The 19,679-nt window shown below is 47.3% G+C and overlaps 1 protein-coding gene across 1 annotated transcript in view; it reads left to right on the top strand.

Moving 5' to 3' along the window:
- Positions 1-19,679, top strand: part of NUGGC (nuclear GTPase, germinal center associated) — a 1,233,257-nt gene that overhangs the window by 399,879 nt on the left and 813,699 nt on the right. The window contains exon 12 of the mRNA XM_086966431.1: positions 8,324-8,444. Within this exon, the coding sequence (XP_086822557.1) occupies positions 8,324-8,444 (121 nt within the window). The remainder of the gene's footprint in view (positions 1-8,323; positions 8,445-19,679) is intronic.

Raw genomic sequence — 19,679 nt, 5'->3', positions numbered from 1 at the left:
ACTGTTATGGAGTCAGTTTGTGATGTTTTCACTGTGTTACTGTGAGTGTTGGTACAAATGCTTTGCACATTGCCTTCGATAAGCCTTACTGCTCGTGCCAAGCTACCAAGGGGGTAAGCAGTGGTTTTCTGAAGAGTGTATCCTTCTTACCCTGACTAGAAGCAAGGGTCCCTATTTGGACAGTGGTACCTACCCCTGCCAACTAGAGACCCCCAGTTCTAACACTCATGCACTAGGTACCAGGGGTATCAGTTACTATAGACTTACAGACGATACTAAAGGTATTGCCAATGGGGGTACAATTGCATAGTTTTTGGAAACAATCACAGGCACTAGGGACCTTGTGTTAGCAGGAACTCCGTGCACTTTAGTCAAAAATGCATTCGATACCAGGCAAAAAGTGTGTGGGGTGGGGGGGCAACAAGAACCCAGTTTCCTACAGTCCTAGATCCCATTCTACTGCTGTTGAACTTTTAATGCAGCTGTTTATGCATAATAGAACTGTAATACCCTGTGCATAACATTCATATACATATACTATATTAGAATATGTGCAGTCTAAGAATCATTTGTTACACAGTGAGCCTATACAATATAATACAACTCCTATCTTTAGAGTTTCTTAAATAGTCAGAACAAAATAGTCTTAAGTTGGTTTTAATAAACAAGACTATTTTAAGAATACCTCTGAGTTTTCCATTTTACCATCAAAGCAATCATTTAGGAAAATCTGGGATCTGTGTAGCAAGGTCTTGTCTTGCTTCATCATAGTTTCACAATTGTCTTTAGAAGGACACCGCGAACAACAAGGAAAGTTATGGCGGATAATCAAAGATGGCCACCGTCTCTCCAGTATACATAAAGGTTTGTGGAATTCAATGAATTTAAGTTCTCTACTAGTATACTTTAGTGTAGCACGTCTCAGCCTTTTTCTTACTGAAAGGAGCCTAGCATGTTTGGATTTGGAGTACTGCCTTCATACGCATGGACCACTTCAAGAGGCCAGCTGCACCTCCATCCCTGCTTCCTGACAATTGGTACCGCACACATTCACCTAATCCATGGCACATATAACCACTTCCCTTTGCTGCAGGGATTAAGCATCTGCCTTTAGCTGAATGACTTGACTGCTTACAGCACTAGCATACAAACAAATCAGCTAAGTGGTCGGGACAGCCCTTCAACTGTTTTAGATTTTATCCTGCACAGGAAGAAAGCTGTATTCATTCTTAGAACAATAAAACTACTCCTAGGATCTCCACATAAGAAATACAGTCTATCAAAAACAATTGCAACCCAGCATGACACCCTTTAAAAGTTTCGCAGCAATCTTAGAATGTACGCAGTTCAGGAGGAAGTAGATTCTCGGTGGATACAAGTCTCAGGCTGGAGGGAGTGACAGTGCATAGATGAAGCTGGCATTAACACAAATGCTAAAGTGGTGGAAAGATATATGCATATATTTAGAAGACACAAAAACGGGTCCAAGATCCTCAATAATTCTTAACACGATGCCTCTAAGGAAAAATGAGTGAGCACCTTCAGGAGGGGTCACTAGCGCCCACCAAACTCCACAAGAAACCCAGCACCATGCTAGGTTGTTAAAGCTTGGTGCAAACTGTTGAGCCTAGAAGGCCTTTTTATTATTCAGTAGGAACTCCATTCTTCAAGATTTAAATTTCCACTTGGAGAACCTGAAAAGGCTTGACTGGGTAGCCCTCAGTCAAGACCCAACAGGAGCGTTCTTTTTTTCCGTCTCTCACCACCCCGCCTCTTAGGGTCTCTGTCTAGTCATATCACAACCTATGCCCCTAGCAGGACACATACTGAACCCTATTGTCAACAATCTCCATAGAGTGCCAATTGTTTTGCATACTACTTTCTTCAAAGGAGGACACCTCAAGGAGCCACACCCCTTTTTATTTTCCATGCTTGGTTCACGTTTACGTATTCTAACTTCATCACTGCCTTTAAAGACATTTCTTTGCCCTTCAGTTCTGATGTATTCTTGGTAGCTGTAAATTTTAGTGGATTGATCTCTTATGCCCTTCATTCCGTTGTTACAAGTAAAACCTATCTCTCACTGGCAAACGTTTGTGTAGAGAATTAAAATGCAAATGGAGAATCTCCTACGCCATTGTTAATAAAACGACTACTAGATCTGCCTTTAGAAATTATCAGCATCTCATTTCTTCAACTCATTCTTACTCAACCGTTTCATGCAGCCCAAAGCCAGTAACAACACAATAAAACTCTCCCATGAGTTATGCTGCACTCTCTTCTCATTCTTTACAGAAAAGGTGGCCAGAGTTCAAAAAGGCTTTGATGCTGAACTTCTGCTATCGTCTTCGCCTTTTCAAGCTAGGTATTGACTTTATACGTCCAGCTCCTTGGACCCTCTGCAACAGTTCCTTACAATCTACCCCAGTGCCTGCGGGCTTGAAACCAGCTGTGATTTGACCACTTGATATATTTTTTAAAGAGTTGGAAGACTCACTGTATTTAGCCAGTTATCAGCCAGTATTTCTTTTACACCATACCCTCCTAAATTATAGAGCAAGAAGTTAACAGTTCTCCAGCTGTCTTTAAACCAGCTTCGTCATTGATTTCTCACCGTCAAGCTTCCAATCCCTCTCATGCTTCCCATCACCTCCCCAATTGGCAGTAACATCAGACCGTTGGGTACTACAGATAGTCCAAAGGGGCTACTCCTTCCCCTTTGAGACACACACCAACTCCCCCCTCCACCCTCCTCCCCACATGCCACCCACTTGGTATCAGCTGACGGAGGACCATCTCTCCTCGCTCTGTCAAGAAATGCAGGCTCTTTTGGCCAAGGGAGCCATAGAGAGGGTGCCTACATCAGAAGTTGGTTGTGATTGCTATTCCCGCTACTCCTTAGTGCCAAAGAAGGGCGGAGGACTTTGTCCTATCCTAGATCTGGGCCTTCTCAACCTCTTCTAGAAGGAGAAATAAAAAGTGCTCACTTAGCTCCACGTTTGCCTGCCTCTGATCAGAGAGACTGTATGCTAGCTTTGGCCTTCTAGGAAGCTGAAATCCACATACCCCCCATGACAGCCTACAGACGCTATTTTCTTTCCACTATGGGCCACACGCACTTTCAATTTGCTGTGCTACCTTTCGGCCTTGCCAGTGCCTCTCGGGTGTTCTTCAAGGTGAAGGCAGGGGTTACATCTTATTTGCGGAAGTCTGGTATTTAAGTCGTTCCCAGCCTCGATGACTGGTTGTTAATTGCTGTCTTGACCCAGGCAGTCATCCCCCCCCCTTCAGACTATGGCAAACCACCGGCACATGCTGGGGTTCACTATCGACATGCCAAAAACACTACTGACTCCCTCTCAGATGCTCCGTTTCATCAAGGCTATTCTAGACACAGTTCAATTTCTGGCATATCCTCCAGAGCGGCGAGTCCAGAATATTCAGGCTATGATACCGTTGTTTCAGCCTCTAGCTTCGATTTCGGTGACACTGACTCTGAGGCTGGTGGACCTCATGCAGCTTGCTGATGACTCATTCCCAATGGCATAGGCGAGGTTTGCAGTGGGACCTGAAAGCCCAATGGGCGCAGCCTCACAGGAATCCCTCCAACATGTTTCAGATCTTGGAGGGAGTTGCAAAAGACCTGCAATGGTGGCTAACGAACTACGATTGGGTAAGTTGCAGACCCCTCTACCTTTCCCAACCAGAGTTGACTGTAGTGACAGATGCATCATTTCTGGGCTTGTGTGGCTATCTGGGAGAGGTGGAGATCTGAGGACTTGGGTGTCCGACGGAATCCGAGCTTCACATAAACCTGTTGGAGCATCGGGTGATTGACTAATCATTAAAAGCCTTTCTTCCTTCGATGAAAACCGCAAAGTAAATGGCCCTCCAGGATAAAATAAACCCAACAGTAAAGAACTCTTCGTCAACGTTAAGGAGTTTGCCAGGCCCAACATTAAGACCAAAGACGTCCCATCGTCCTAAGACCTCTGCGAGAAACTCTGCGCCTTCTTCCACCACAAGATCAGGCACATCAACAACTGCTTCGACACCCGAGACCCTCCCACCATCCCAGACACCACCACACCCAACCTCGCAGCACCACACCAGATCCTGTTCATGTGGACCCCGCTCACCACAGACGATACGCTCAAGACCATGAAAAGCATCCACTCCGGACCACCCTCAGACCCATGCCCGCACCACATCTTTCATAAAGCCGCCATCGCCCCTCGAGCTCTGTGGCACATTCAACTGCTCCATCGAGACCTCTACCTTCCCTGACGACTGGAAACATGAGGAGATCAACCCTCTGCTAAAGCAACCTTCCGCTGACCCGACAGACCTCAATAACTTTAGACCTATCTCCCCACCAAGGTAATGGAGAAGGCCCTTAACACTCATTGCTCAGAGTTAATCGAAGCAAACCACGTCCTATATATCTTCCAATCCGTCTTCAGAAGTAACCACAGCACTGAGACTGCACTTCTCGCCGCCACAGACAAGATCTGCTCCCTCCTTGACCGGAGTGAAACCGCAACCCTCATACTTCTGGACCTCTCGGCTGCCTTTGACACTGCTCCCACAAAACCCTAATCACAAGACTACACAACGCCGGCATCCATGACAAGGTCCTGGACTGCATCCACTCCTTCCTCACCGGTGGAACACTGCGAGTCAGACTACCTCCATTTGTCTGAGAACCCACAGAAATCAGCTGCAGAGTTCCCCAGGGCTCCTCCCTTAGCCCCAACCTCTTCAATGTCTACAGGGCCTTCTCGCGGCCATCGTCCGGATCTACAGACTCAACATAGTCTCCTACGCCGACGACACACAACTGATCCTCTCCAACAAACCCACAACCACCAGAAACAACTTCCACGGCGGGAGGAAGGCCGTCACCACCTGGGTGAAAGCCAGTTGCCTCAAACCAAACTCAGACAAGACCGAAGCCCTCATCCTGTGATACACCCCCTCAGCTTGGGACGACTCCTGGTGGCCCTCCGCATTGGGAACCCCCACGGACCACTCATGAAACCTCAACATCATACTGGACTCCTCGCTCACAATAAACCGCCAGATCGACGTTGTCTCCTCATCATGTTTCCACATGCTTTGCCAGCTTCAAAAGACATTCAGATGGATCCCAACCAAGTCACCCACTCACTCATCGGCAGCAGACAAGACTAAAGCAATGCACTCTACACCAGCGTCACCCAGACACTTCTCAGGAACCTACTGAACATCCCAAAAACTGCAGCCATACTGTTCCTCGTCATCCCCCACTGCAGTCCTATTTCCAAAACACCTCAGAGAACTACACTGGCTCCCAGTCCACAAAAGAATCTCCTTCAAGCTCCTTATGCACTCCTATAAAGCCCTCCACGACGCAGGACCAGCATACCTGAACCACCGCCTGTCATTCCACGTACCCACCAGAAGCCTCTATTCCACCCGCCTGGCCCTTGCCACTGTCCCTCGGATCCACAATACTTGAACCAGAGGAAGATCCTTCTCCCATCCCACTGCCAAGACCTAGAACATCCTGCCTCTCAACCTCAGACAATCCCCGTTGCTGACTCAATTCAGGATGGATCTCAAGACCTGGCTCTTCTACTGAGCCTCAGAGCTCAGACTATTCAAAAACCTCCTCCCCTGCCCCTCCACCTCTACCCCTTCAAGTGCCTTGAGACCCTCACGGGTGAGTAGCCGTGCCTAACAAACCCTGATTGATTCCTTCAAGGAAGGCTGACAGGGTGATTTGGGGTCATGGGCCCTTTTTTCAGAGGCTCTGTGCCTCTGAATAAGGCTGGAACAACAAAGCGTTTCCCTGGTGCTGCAGCTGGCAGGCACGCTGAACGTCAGAGCGGACTAACTCAGCAGAAGGGCGTCTCCACCCGGAGATGGTGCAAAATCTCTTTCAGCAGTGGGGAGAGCCTCAGTTAGAACTGTTGGGCACCATAGAGACCGTGCAATATCAGCAGTTCTATGCTCTGGACTTTCCAATGTGACTCTCGCTCAGATGCTTTTCGTCTCAAGTGACACTCTGGCCTCCTGTATGCCTTTCTGCCAATACCACTCCTGCCCAGGGTTCTTAAAAAGATCAGGAACGACCAGGCCCAATTCATTCTTGTGGTTCCAGATTGGGTATGGAGCTGTTGAGCATGACCGTAAGTCCTCCAGTCAGGCTGCCTGTTCGGGAGGATCTTCTGTTGCAGCACCAGGGTGTTCCCTGGATTCTGCTCAGGAACATAACTATGTTTGGGACTTTAGAACCCTAGCATGTAGGGACTGAGTCACCATATCATCGCAGTTTCTATGAGCCAGAGTCAGACTAGCTATAATGTCTCACTTGCCCTGGTAACCTTTGCACCGCAGAACACAACATTTTCGACCCTCTCAGGGATCTGTATAGCAAGGCACGCCCTTTCGCTCTCTCGCTTGTACTTGTCCACAATAAAATAAACGAGAGACTTGAAGGAAGTTTAGTATATTTATTTAAACTGTTATACTCTAAAATGCAGTATTTGTGCCACAATTCAAAAACAAATCCACACTAAAAATACTGCTAATATTGTCAATAAACCATATACAATGAAAAGCCCTCTCATGTTATAGGACAGAGTTGTCTAGCCCTCCCTCCCCTTCTACTGAAACTAAATAATAATAGGTCAAAGATCTTTGGGATTAGTGGCAGACCCTGTACCCTAGCATACACAGATGGGTGCTGTACATCTCAATTGGCGCAGTGTACTTGTCTCTGAACTCTCGCTCCATCTGTGTGGTTAGGAACTCTGTGCTCATCTATATGACAAAACGTGTACTCCTAAACAGCTGCATTCTCGTGTGATGTCTAGGTGCTAATGCCTGACCAAAGACAACACCAAGGGGCATTGTTGTTTGACCTTGTCTGTCGTGTGCAGTCTAAATCGCAGGAAAATAATTTGCAGGTCCTGTGTGAAAATACAATGTGGCACAAAGGCTAGCGTGTTTATATAGTAACATGTGCAAACAGAAATGTGGCCTACAACATGTAGAATTTGGCTTACAGTGAAAACTACAATGGGCCATACAGGAAACACAATACAAGATTCTGCACTGACATCTGCAAACCCTGATCGGCGTCAGTTGACAGCTGTTGACCTTCCTCCCAAAGTCTGTGAAGTTATTCTGGGAGCCAGGCATCCCTTCACCTAGTGGGTATACGCTTGTCAATGGGAGAAATTTGTGTCATGGAGTGCTTTCCTGCTTTCCACAATGTTGACCTCCGGTATGCAACTCTGTCACAAGTTCTTTTTTTTTTTTTGCATTGTCTTCGAACCAGCAGGGCTCTACTTTGGACACAGTTAGAGGTTACTTTCTGCTAACTTGACATTCTTGTTTGACCAGCCTTCTCTCTTAAAGGCACCTGTTGTGGGTAGGTTCCTAAAAGGTCTACAACATACGCTTCCACCTACGTCCTTCAACATGCTTCGGTGGGACCTCAATCTGGTCCTCCGCTTTCTCATGCGGCACAATTTGAGCCTCTTCATAATTGCCCTCTTAGGCTATTGACCAGCAAAACTGTCCTTTTAGTTGCAATAATATCAGCCGAGAGGGTCAGTGAACTGCAAGAGCTCTCTGCGCACTGTCTTCATGCCACCTTTTACCCAGACTAGCTTGTTCTCTGGACATACGCCTCTATCCTTCCGAAAGTTGGTTCTCCATTTCATATAGGCCTGAACATCACTGTGCCTACTTTCTTTCCTCCACCTCATCCCTCCAAAGAAGAGGAGAGACTTCCTTGCCTGGACCCAAAAAGTGCATAATCATTCTACATTCTACAAGCGAGCTCCAGGTGAATGATTAACTGTTTGTGGACTTTGTGAAAGCAAAAAAAGGGAAAGCTGTACAGTTAAGAACCATCTTGCGATGGATTGTCCTATGTATTAAGATCTGCTATGCATTTTCCAAGCAGCCCCCTGAGGTCTTGCGGGCTCAAACAACCGGAGCCCAGGCTGCGACCACTGCGTTAGTGCATGTGTTCCTCTCCTGGACATCTCGAAGGGATGCGGACATCACTGCACATGTTCACAAAACACTACAAGGTGGACAGTCCGGTCGGTCGGGATGGGGAATGTGCCCGTTCGTTCCTTCAGGACTTTTAGGTTCAATTGTGTTCTCTCACTAAATAAAATACATTTCATACTGACTAATCTGATAAGGGAAAGACATGTTTTTTTAAGTGTAGTATGCTAATACTGTGAAACAACATCAGTTTAGTACCTATATAGATTTCCCACCATCCTATTGTTAAATATATTTTGGCTTATCTTTGCAGAGACTTGAACCTAGAAGAGCAACTTTTACCTTTAGAGAGTAAGGTAGAGACACTAGAGGAGAAGATTAAAACAATGCAAAGGGACATCAAGGACTTGGATGACCGGCTGCATACATGGAAGGTTTGTTGTCTAAATCTTTTCTTTTTTTTCACAACACTTATATTTCTTTTAGCAAAGTATTATGTTTATAGTAAGCTAACACATAGTGCAACAATCCGCTCCCATCTTCACTGCCTCTTTTCTTTTAGACCAGACTTTGTGTGCATTCCCTGTCGTGGATGGGTCCTCCACTACATTAGCTCTTGCAAGGATTGCATTTCAGACACTTCAACTCTATTAAACTTTACATAAATTAAAACCAGTACCGGGTTACATTGAGTTTTCGATCTACTGAGGGAAGTTTTTCTTTGTTGGTATTATGTTACGCATTGCGATGAACTTAACATTGTGTCCTGTCTGTGCCTTATAGTGAGGTTATTGTCAATTTCATTGCTGTTCGGTGTTGTGTGAACCTCCAGTCTCAAACAGTAATCTGTAAATGGTAGGCTTCTGCACCGACCCTGATGAGGCCTGGTCCTGGACGGAGGGTCGTAGACTTGCCTCCCATCTCCAGGAACCCCCATCTGGGCCCATTCGACCCCTAAGGCAGTGCCGCCGGGAACCAGGAGGGCTTAAGACCATCTTGTCTACATCCATCCCCACACCCAAACAGGCCAGAGAAAGTAGGCAATTATTGCCCCAGTATTGGAACTTTCATAGATTCCCATAGCTTGTATCATTCCCCTTCGTTGGATTGGGAGTCTCGGTAACAAAAATAACATAGCAGTAGGTACAAAAGAGAATGAAAAAGGCCTAGGCCTCATTCCCTTTTGTAGCATATCCGCCTCTTTTTGTAAAAGAGGCCAAACTAAGCATGAGCCAATCAGAAGAGCATCACCCCATTGAACCCTCCTTAAAGAACCTCAGATTTTCGACCACACGTTGTGATTAGGGAGTCTCCTTTAAGCTCTGCTCATTTCTACTCTATTTGATGATTTTTTTCAACTTTTTTCTTCAGGGTGGTTAGGTATTTCTTCTGAGATGTCTGACAAGGAGAGGAAAGCCCTTTTCAAGTCATGTTCCACCTGTGGCAAGAAAAGGCTGTATGTGGAGGACCGGCATAAGGACTGCATATATTGCATGTATCCAGATTATAAGGCTGCGGACTGCAAGATCTGCTGCACCTTCTCTTCAAAGCCCCTCAGGGACCGTGAGGGTCGCCTCCTCACTTGGCTCCAGAAACTGAAGTCCAGGCAAGAAACTGTGTCAAGCGACAGTGAGGACTCTTCTTCTGCAACATCATCTAGAAGGTCAGTCAAAAGGGGTAGGGCTTCCCCTTCACCTTCTGTGGAGCGTCCAGTTAGGGCCTCAAAAAAGACCCCCTGTGAGTCTGAGAGCCAAAGTCCTGTTAAATCTCCTCACCACGGTGTAAAGGAGAGGGAAGGACCATCTACGCCTTCAGCAGTGGTGGAGACTGCTTCAACTTTTAAGAAACCATCTTCTCTGTCATCTGAGAAGTCAGAAAAAAGCTCCAAGTTGTTGACGATGACGCAGCAGAAGACTCCGTCAACGAAGGCGTCTAAATCTAAGGTGACAAAAGTTATACCGTCGACTGGCTCGTCGACAGTACAGTCGGAGTCGACGACGATGACAGCAAAGTCGACGAGGATGTTGACGGGGATATCGACGTCGGCAGCGACGACTAAGATTTCGACGATGGTGACGACGACGGTGTCTTCGACGAGTGACGACCATGACGATGACGACAGCAGTGTCGACGAGTCCCATCTCGTCGTCGACAGTCCACCCGTCGACGGTGACTCTTCCGTTGACGACATCGACGACGAGTTTACCTCTACCTACTCCATCGACCACGGTACCGTCGACGATGCAGACGTCGACACATTTTTTTTCTATTTCCTTGAAAAGGATAACTCCGGACATGACGTCTCCAAAGAGGGTTACCCCCTTGCCTCCCGCTTTGTTACTAGAAGAGGAAGAAGAGGATTCGGATGAGGATGATCAGGACTCTTTTGGGTATGCTCACAGTCCTCTCAACAGTTGGTTAAAAGGCAGGAAACGGATTCTGAGGGCGAGTTTCTGCATGAATGTTCTTATCAACATCAGGAGACCCCAGGCCAGGAGATGGTGTATGTTCCTTCCTCACTCTTGGCATATTTCCATTGCATGCTGCAGGATTATAAAACCAGGTTCTCTCAAGCTACAACTCGGGTTGCCTCTGTCCCGGCAGTTCAGACTATACCTGCCTCCACAACTCCGATGATGGTTTCTCCGTAGTTGCCAACCCAGGTGTTCTCTCAGCCACAAGCACCTGCTCCAAATATACCTCTAGTGCTACCGGACGTTCAGGATGATTCCTCGGATGAGGATCAGAATATTGATAACAGGCCCAATCAGGGCTTAGAATGGGATGAGTATGTGATCCCGAATCCAGCGTCACCTCGCCCGGACCCAATGGATTCTCCCCCGGGGGTTTTCATAAATTGATGGAGAGAACATCTAGTAGATTCAAGCTGTCTATGCCTTCCGTACAGACGGAGTGTTTCCTATATGACTTTAAAGAGCCCTATAGGAAGATGACCCGATCTATACCCATTGTAGACCATGCGTGGGAAGAGGGTCTACAGGCGATGAAAAACCCGGCTACGGTTATTCCGGTCTTACCGTACCTGGAAAAAAAATATAAGGCCCCTGAAGATGGTCCAGCGTCCTTGACTGGGCAGCCAAAACCGATACAGAGGAAGTCCCGCAACCCTTCGGCACCCCTTACAACTCCTCCTGATAAGGAGGGCAGGCGACTTGATGATGCAGGGAAGAGGTTCTCTTCAATGGCTAGTCTCCTGGTGCGAGCTGCAAATGCTTTGGTGATACTGGGCAGGTATGATCATCAATTATGGTGTGATCTATCACCTGATATGGAACAACTTCCCCAGGAGTCAAGGGGAGAAGCCAAGAAGATAAAACGACATCGGCTGAGGTAATAGATTGTGCCATGGACATTGCCACTACGGCTTTTCGTTCATTGGCTGGTGCAGCGGTTCTTCATCGCCAAGGATGGCTCAGAGCGACGCGGTTCAGGCCGGAGGTCCTGAACAAGATCTTGGACCTTCCTTTTGATGGTGAGGAATTATTCGGAAAACACATTGATGATGCCCTCCAAGAAATAAATAAGGATACAGAGACGGCAAGGTCTCTTGGTACATTTCAGTACCGCAAAGCTCCTTTTAGAGGTGCCAGAGGAAGGAGTACTACGTCATACAGAGGCTCGTACCAGTAGCAAAGATACTCTTCATACGGATCAACGTCACAAATGTACCGACAACCCTATCACCAAAAGCAAGGTCAAGCCTCGTCTTTCACTATGTCGAATGAGAGAGGGAAGCAGAACCGCCAGGGACGTGATACGTCCAAGAGGCAATAGCAGCGTTCTGGCTCTGCCTGCTGTACCCACCTCCACAACAACATCTGTAGGAGGCAGGGTATCTCAATACCTCCACAACTGGACACGGATAACATCAGACCATTGGGTACTCAACATCATTCGAAAGGGCCACACTTTGTAGTTTACACAGATTCCACCTTCCAAGCCCCCTTTTGCCATTCCTTCAAAACATCTGCGTCTCTTGCAGCTCGAAGTTCATCAGATGCTCCTCAAGGGAGCACTGGAGCTAGTCCCCTTATCTCAAAGAGGGGAAGCATTCTATTCCAGGTTCTTCCTGGTAAAGACGACGCTGGAGAAATGGTGCCCTATTTTAGATCTCAGGGAGCTAAACACCAATCTCATTTCCCAATCCTTTCGGATGGTTTCACTCCAGGATATCTTACGTCTCATCAATCCAGGGGATTTCATGGCCACTCTCGATCCCGAAGATGTGTATTTTCACATACGCATTCACCCAGCGAACAGGAGGTCGCTTCGATTTACAGTAGCCAAGAGCCAGTTTTAATTCAGGGTTTTAGCCTTCGGACTTACCTCTGCCACAGGGATCTTTACCAAGGTGCTGGCAGCTTTTCTACGAAAACATTATTTGCAGGTCTACCTAGACGACTGATTGCTGAAGGCCCCGGGGCGTCCAGGAAGGCTGCGGGAGAAGCAGTCAGCGCATGTACAAACCTATTCCAGAATTTGGGTCTTACTCTCAACAGAGAGAAGTCATCTCTAATCCCGTCCAGGACGGCGCGTTTCCTGGGAGCCATCTTGAACACAACTCTCAACAAGGCCTTTCCATCCCTGGAAAGGCAGGAAAAACTGCAATCCATTGCAATGTTATTGAGAAAAAGAAAGTGTCTTTCGGTACGCCGTTACAAATCCCTTCTGGGAGTGATCTCTTCATGCATTCCTCAGATACCTCACTACAGATTGCGGATGCGATCTCTTCAGGAACAGCTAAACAAACAATGGAGGCATGGCTCATTCGACGACAAGGTGATGATTACTGTGGCAATGAAAAGAGCAGCTTTGTGGTGGACGAAGCAAGAAAACCTTTCCCGAGGTCTATCCTTCGTAAGCAATTCGGCTCCTTAGGTTGTAACGACTGATGCTTCACTGGAGGGCTGGGGTTCTGTGCTTCAAGCCCTTCATGTCAGCGGGCATTGGTTGCCCGAGCACCCTCATTTTCACATCATCCTCATAGAACTCAGGGCAATCAGGCCGGCACTACAGGTGTTTCTCCCACAACTGCAGGGATCGGCGGTTCTCATCCGCAGGGACAACACCACGGCCATGCACTACATAAACCTGGAAGGGGGTACCAGATCCCTTCCGTTATCTCAAGAGGCCCAGAAGATTTGGGAGTGGGCTATTCTTCACGGAATATTGCTACAGCCAGAACATCTACCAGGGGTTCTAAACAAAAAAGCAGACAGACTCAGCAGGCTGTCGTCAGTCAGCCACGAATGGGAACTGAACCAGACGATACTGTACGACATTTTTTATCGGTGGGGCAAACCCTCAATATATCTATTTGCCACCCGATCAACAAGAAATGCGAGTTTTAAGCAAGCAGGCTTCACCATCGAGGATCATTAGGGAATGCGCTTTCATTTGTGTACGCCTTTCCCCCATTCCGGTGATTCCGAGGCTGCACAGGAAGGTCAAGGCTGAACCGTGTAAGATGATCTTAATAGCTCCTACTTGGCCGAGGCAGTTCTGGTTCACGGAGCTACACCTTCTGTCTCTGGTTTCTCCACTTCCTTTATGGGCGCTTCCGGATCCTCACGATATCCCACGGGCAGATTTGGCATCCGGATGCAGGTTCTCTACACCTAACTGCATGCTTCCTGAGCAGCGAGAATTCATAAACCTTCCCATCTATAATGAAGTAAGAGAAGTTCTGGCTCAAGCTAGAGCCCCTTCCAGTAACAAGACTTACCGTTTGAAATGGAAAAGATTTTGCATTTGGTGCCGGAAGGAAAGGGTTGACCCTTTCTCTTCAGCCTCATCAACTTCTACCTTATCCTTATCTCTTGTCCTTAGCTAAGGCCGGATTGGCTCATTCGTCTATAAATGTTCACTTGGCAGCAATCTCTTGCTACAGACGCACTGCATCTGGACCTTCTCTCTGGTCGTCTAGGATTATTAAGCAGTTTCTCAAGGGCTTATTCCCTGTTTTTCCCCGGGTGAGGCCTCCGCCTCCCACATGGCATTTGAATTTGGTTCTCGCACAGCTCATGAAAAATCCCTTGGAAATTGGCTCTTCTTGCTCTCACATCGGCAAGACGCATTTGGGAATTGCAGGCTCTCACAATACAGGAACCTTTTCTCCAGTTCAAAAGAAATACTGTGATTTTAAGAACTAATCCGAGGTTCATACCAAAAGTGCCTTCAGACTCTCACCTCAATGAACCTGTGATTCTCAAGTCTTTCCTTCCTCACCAGCAGAGAGGTTACTCCATTCTCTGGATGTGCAGCTGTGCTTGAAATTTTATTTGGATCGCACCAAAGGGTTTCGTGAATCTTCTCAATTATTTATCCCTTTTGGTGGTCCTCGCAAGGGCCTTCCACTGTCAAAGCAGAGTATTCCGAGATGGATCTCCAGTGCCATTCTATACTGCCACTCTACAGCGGGTAAACTGTTGGACAGCAGGATCAGAGCACACTCCACAAGATACATGGCTTCATCTACAGCTCTCTTCGCAGGAGTACTCATCAGAGACATTTGCAGAGCTGCGACTTGGAGCAGCGTGCACACCTTTACGAAGCATTACTGCTTGGAATCCTTGACACAGGAAGACACAGCTGTGGGCCAGGCAGCTTGGGTAGGTCGAGCAGAAGGACACGGCATCCTAACTCCATACTCTATGGAAGTTTGAACCCGTTGTGCAATCCGCCGGGTACTGTTGATGCCTGGAGACTAAACACATTAGGCAGATCCAGCGCAACACAGGTACATTAACACATGAAGCACGGTTTCTTTTTGTGAGATTTTAGAGTAGCACATCGGATACTCGTATAGATCCTCTAACGAAGACAATCACCTATAACAGATATTTTTTCCTAAGGTCCTGAAGAATCACGTGTCACTGCACAATTACGCGAGAAACATGTAGACCATTATGATCACACACTAACTGAGACTCATGTAGGAAACATTGAACTCCAACGAGTACCGGCTAGTTTTCTCATTTTAACTAGAGCAGGAGACCCCCGGAATAAACTTGACACTGGTACTCCCAGCTTTATTTTAACTCACCTACACTTCTACGCTCTATTGGCCCCACACCCACACTTCACCAAACAGCTGTTGGATAAAAGATCTCCGCTAAAGTGCCTCTCTTTAGGTGTTGACCGTTGGGTATTGCACCGCCGCCCCAACGAGGAGCAGCCCAGATGATGAAGCATGACACCTGAAAGGGTGTGTGAGGGCATTACATCCAATAAAATGTATGCCCAACTGTAGGACTCGCTGAGACCAACAGTATCCAGACATTAGTGTGACACGTACATCCTCACATTTGAGGAACAGCTGAGCTTTCTTTGTAAACCTAACCAGTCCTGAGGAACCTCTTCCACTGATTGGTGAGCTTTCCCTACTATCCCTCCTTCCTATTTCTGCACATTTTGTATTTACTGTTAGTACAGGTTGTTATTTCGATATGTGGTTTGCTTCTTCTCTTATGAAAGTACGGATACTAGCATGTTTCTTTATTTATGTCACAAAATGTGCTTTATTTCTTACTGCTAGCTACTCTGATACAAGCTATGGGAATCTATGGAAGTTCCAATACTGGGGCAAGAAAACAAGGTTCGAGGCATGTGGGCTGCTGAATTCATATCTGTGCATAGATCGCCGCCTAGTGTTGGGTCCGGATGATTGCACATTGTTGTCCTGGAAGAGTCTTCGAAGTATCACGAGATAGGTGGCTCCTCCCCTGGACTACAGTGCGCATGGGCATCGACTCCATCCCCAGATTGTTTTTAGCCATTGTGGCCGAGATGGAGTGAACTTTGTGAGTGATGACCATGGCATGAAATGCATGTAAACACTGCAGCTGCTACAGGCGCCGGGGAGGAGGGCGGGCGATATGAATGTCAGCAGCCCTACATGCCAAGAACAGATGCATACTGGTAAGTAGCATTTGCAGTTCGAGGCATGTGGGCTGCTGAATTCATATCTGTGCATAGAATACATAGCAGTCCCTCCATTAGCGGCGGCCGCCCGTGCCAGCTGCAGCAGTTTGGAAAAGTGTCTTGAGAACAGCCTGCCCTACAGCTGCCTGCTGTTTAGAGTGCACATCTACACAGTAATGTTTAGTAAATGTATGTGTGGTAGACCATGTGGCTGCTCTACATATGTCCTCTAAGGGAATGTTTCCAAGGAAGGCCATAGAGGCCCCCAACTTTCTGGTGGTGTGGGCTCTTGGTGGAATTGTAAGAGTGCGTTTAGCTTTTGCATAACAGATTTGAATACATTTCACGATCCACCTAGCAATACCAGCCTTGGAAATAGCGTTACCTTTGTGGTGTGACGCAAAGACAACGAAAAGCTGCTTAGTTTTTCTAAAATCCTTGGTCCTGTCAATGTAATAAATTAGGGCCCTCTTGACGTCAAGGGTGTGGAGCATCCACTCCGCCAGTGACTCAGGATTTTGAAAAAACACTGGCAACTCAATTGTTTGGTTTATGTGGAATTGAGACACAACCTTGGGTAGAAATTTGGGGTTAGTGCGGAGCACTACCCTGTTAGCATGAACCTGGAAGAATGGCTCCTGGAATGTGAGGGCTTGCAGCTCACTAACTCTCCGTAGCGATGTAATTGCTACTAAAAAAGCCACTTTCCAAGTCAAGAACTGAAGTTCGCAGGAATGTAGTGGCTCAAAGGGAGGACCCATCAGTCTTGTAAGAACCACATTGAGGTTCCATTTTGGAGATGGTGGGGTCCGTGGTGGAATAACCCTTTTGAGTCCTTCCAGAAAAGCTTTGATAGCAGGCACTTTGAAAAGTGAAAGGTGCTGTCTATTCTGGAGGTATGCGGCCATCGCAGACAGGTGAATGCGGATGGAAGTATATGCCAAATTACACTGGTACAGATGAAAGAGGTAACAGATGATGTTCTGAATGGAAGCATCTAGTGGATTGATGTTGTGGTTTGCGCAATAAATGACAAACCGCTTCCATTTGGCCGCGTACTTCTTACTTCTCCCCTGCAGTAATCACAAATTCTTCCCCAGGCAAAATCCCCTTGTCCCAGCTGCTCTTCCCACATGGTTGACTTCATCTGTTATTGTTCCTAATATCAACAACTGACCTACCAGTTTCAAGAAAGAGCAGTCATACTTATTGTTGGAAACTGGGTCTTTGTCGCAGCAGCCTCCACTTTTTGCCTGGTGTCTGATGCTACTTTGACTGAAAGTATGCTGAGTCCCAGCTAGTCAGGTCCCCAGCACCAGTGCTCCTGCTCTGTACCTTTTGTTCCACAGTTGGCACCACTTTGGACTCAACGTAAGTCCCTAGTAAATGGTTCCCTTGGTAACTAGGGCATTAGGACTAAAGAGGCTTCGGCATGGATTGTGCCACTCTGAGAGACCCCTCACCAAGTTCATGCAAGCGAACACTGTAGCCTACATGTCTAGACGCAGAGAGAAGTGAAGAGTGGACATGATACATATCCCTGTGTGCCATGCCTTCAAAACACTGCATGTGGTGTAGGTAAGTCACCTCAACAGTAGGCCTTACAGCCCCAATGCAGGGTGCACTATACCTCATGTGGGCAAATCTGCGGGAGGGGATATGTCCCTTTGATATCCAAGTCCATTCTTAGATACCACAAGTGCACAGGGAAGCCATAACAAGTATATAGGCTGGGCACCCATCATTATGAGTTCCCCTGCTAAATGATGGCTTCAATGTACCCACAGATGTGTGGTACCAAACATCTTGTTTTAATAAACCTACACTAATGCTAGTAATGGGTTTATTATTAAATGTTCCCACAGGGCACCTTAAAGGTGCCCCCAGAAAAACTACTGACTACTAATGTTGACTGACTGACCACTTGCTGACCCTGTGTGGCGAGATCCTTTGCTCTGAGGTCCAGAACAAAGCCTGCTCTGCACAGAGGTGTTTACACCTCCATGCAGGATCTGCATTCCAGGGCGGGTTTCTTCAAAGTCTCCTCCACCCTTTGTTATGCAAACCCAGCCTCTCCAGATAGTGAAGATGCCCGCCCCCTGTCCAGGCCCCACTTTTGGTGGCAAGACAGGCAGGGAATCTAGTAAGATACGGAGGTGTGTCCAACACCAAGCCAGCACCACTCCTAAGGTGGATAGCTGATGTGGACACCACCATTTCAGACTCCTCCATCTTGTTTTGGACGGAATTAACGTTCTAGGGTCAGGGTTATGCCCACTACCTACAGGAAGTGGTCATATAGATGGTGTAGACACCCTAAAGGTAGGCTCCCCATTGATTTCTACCTGTCGCTCCTCTTAATGCCCCGATATTTAGTATTCAAGGCATGTGAGCTGTAGATCAAATGCTTTGCATACTCCTAGTTTTGGGTCTGGATGTTTGCAAGTTGTTTTTCTTCGAAGAAGTCTTCCCAGTCATGAGGTAAGGTGACTCCTCCATGCGGTGATAATGCGCATGGGTATCGACTGGATAGTTTTTTCCGCCATCGGGTTGGGACGTGTATTGCTGCGCTCCGGTTCGAAGACGTTCTTCAGGTTCCCCTTGGTGTGCAATCCACTCTAACCTCAACAGTATTGTTTCGTACGCATATCCCACTCCTCTGCGTATCGTACCGTTCGAAGAAAATGTCTAATTCGATGGGAAAACTTATGGAAGTCCGTTGGACCTAAACACGTCGTTCCACCTGGCAGTTGATGGAATGGACTCTGTTAAAATTTTGTCCCTAGAGCCACACAAAGCATCCCGCACCGACTCACGAACTGTGCAACTTCTGCTTCTCTCCGGAGCACAATAAACAGGACTGTGACGCATGCAGATCGTTTTGATCGATGAAAACGCTCTGCGATCGTTGGGCTCGACATCGTGAAATGCGATGCCAGAACATCGAATACACGCCGGACATCCTCTGCTAAGGGTCCGAGCAAGAAGAATTTGATGCCCAAGGGGCTAAAGAGGAGCAGGAAGAACCTGTATCTATTCTGGAATCGGACTCCGAGATGGAAGATGACATAGATAAGGGCAGCGTCCCGTCAGTACCAAATACCCCTTGCCCCAAAATCCAACTCAACCCAAACAAAAGGCCACGGTCGACACAGAGAAGATATTTCTAACCCGCCCCCCGCCTCCCGGCTCGACACAGAGACACCTCACTAAGCCTTCCATCTCGAGATTGAGTTGGCCAAAGTCAGGCACTGAGCCGAAACCTTCGGGCTCGATGCCAAAGTCTACTTCGGAGCTGAAATCCTCGATGTCAAAAACGAAAAAGGCTTCAGAACCCAACCCTCCTGTGCCGAAAAGTCATTCCACCTTGGCACCGAAGTCCTCGGTGCTGAAACAGAAAAATGTTCCTCCAAAGCGGCAGGACCTGATTTTCGACGCCCCACCTCCCAAATAGAACCCAAAACAAAAGGAACTTTACATTACATTAATCCTGATACAGGGCATTTTCTTACTAATCTGCCTCAGAAGCGCAAACCTGAGTCGGTGGACATACATTATACAATTCCTGTAAAGAGGAAGAATGGCGGTACTAACCCCTCTCCTCCTCCTCCACCACATTCCCCTACACATTCCCCACCTTCTCCAGTGTTAGAACTTTTACTTATCACACCAACTAACTCTCCACCACCACAGCCTGATGACGATGATGATGGAGATACTCATTT

The sequence above is a fragment of the Lissotriton vulgaris genome, chromosome 4_1 (assembly GCF_964263255.1).
Source record: "Lissotriton vulgaris chromosome 4_1, aLisVul1.2, whole genome shotgun sequence".
In the NCBI taxonomy this organism is placed as follows: domain Eukaryota; kingdom Metazoa; phylum Chordata; class Amphibia; order Caudata; family Salamandridae; genus Lissotriton; species Lissotriton vulgaris.
Note: the sequence above shows the minus strand (reverse complement) of the source record. Positions and strands in the feature narration are given on the sequence as shown.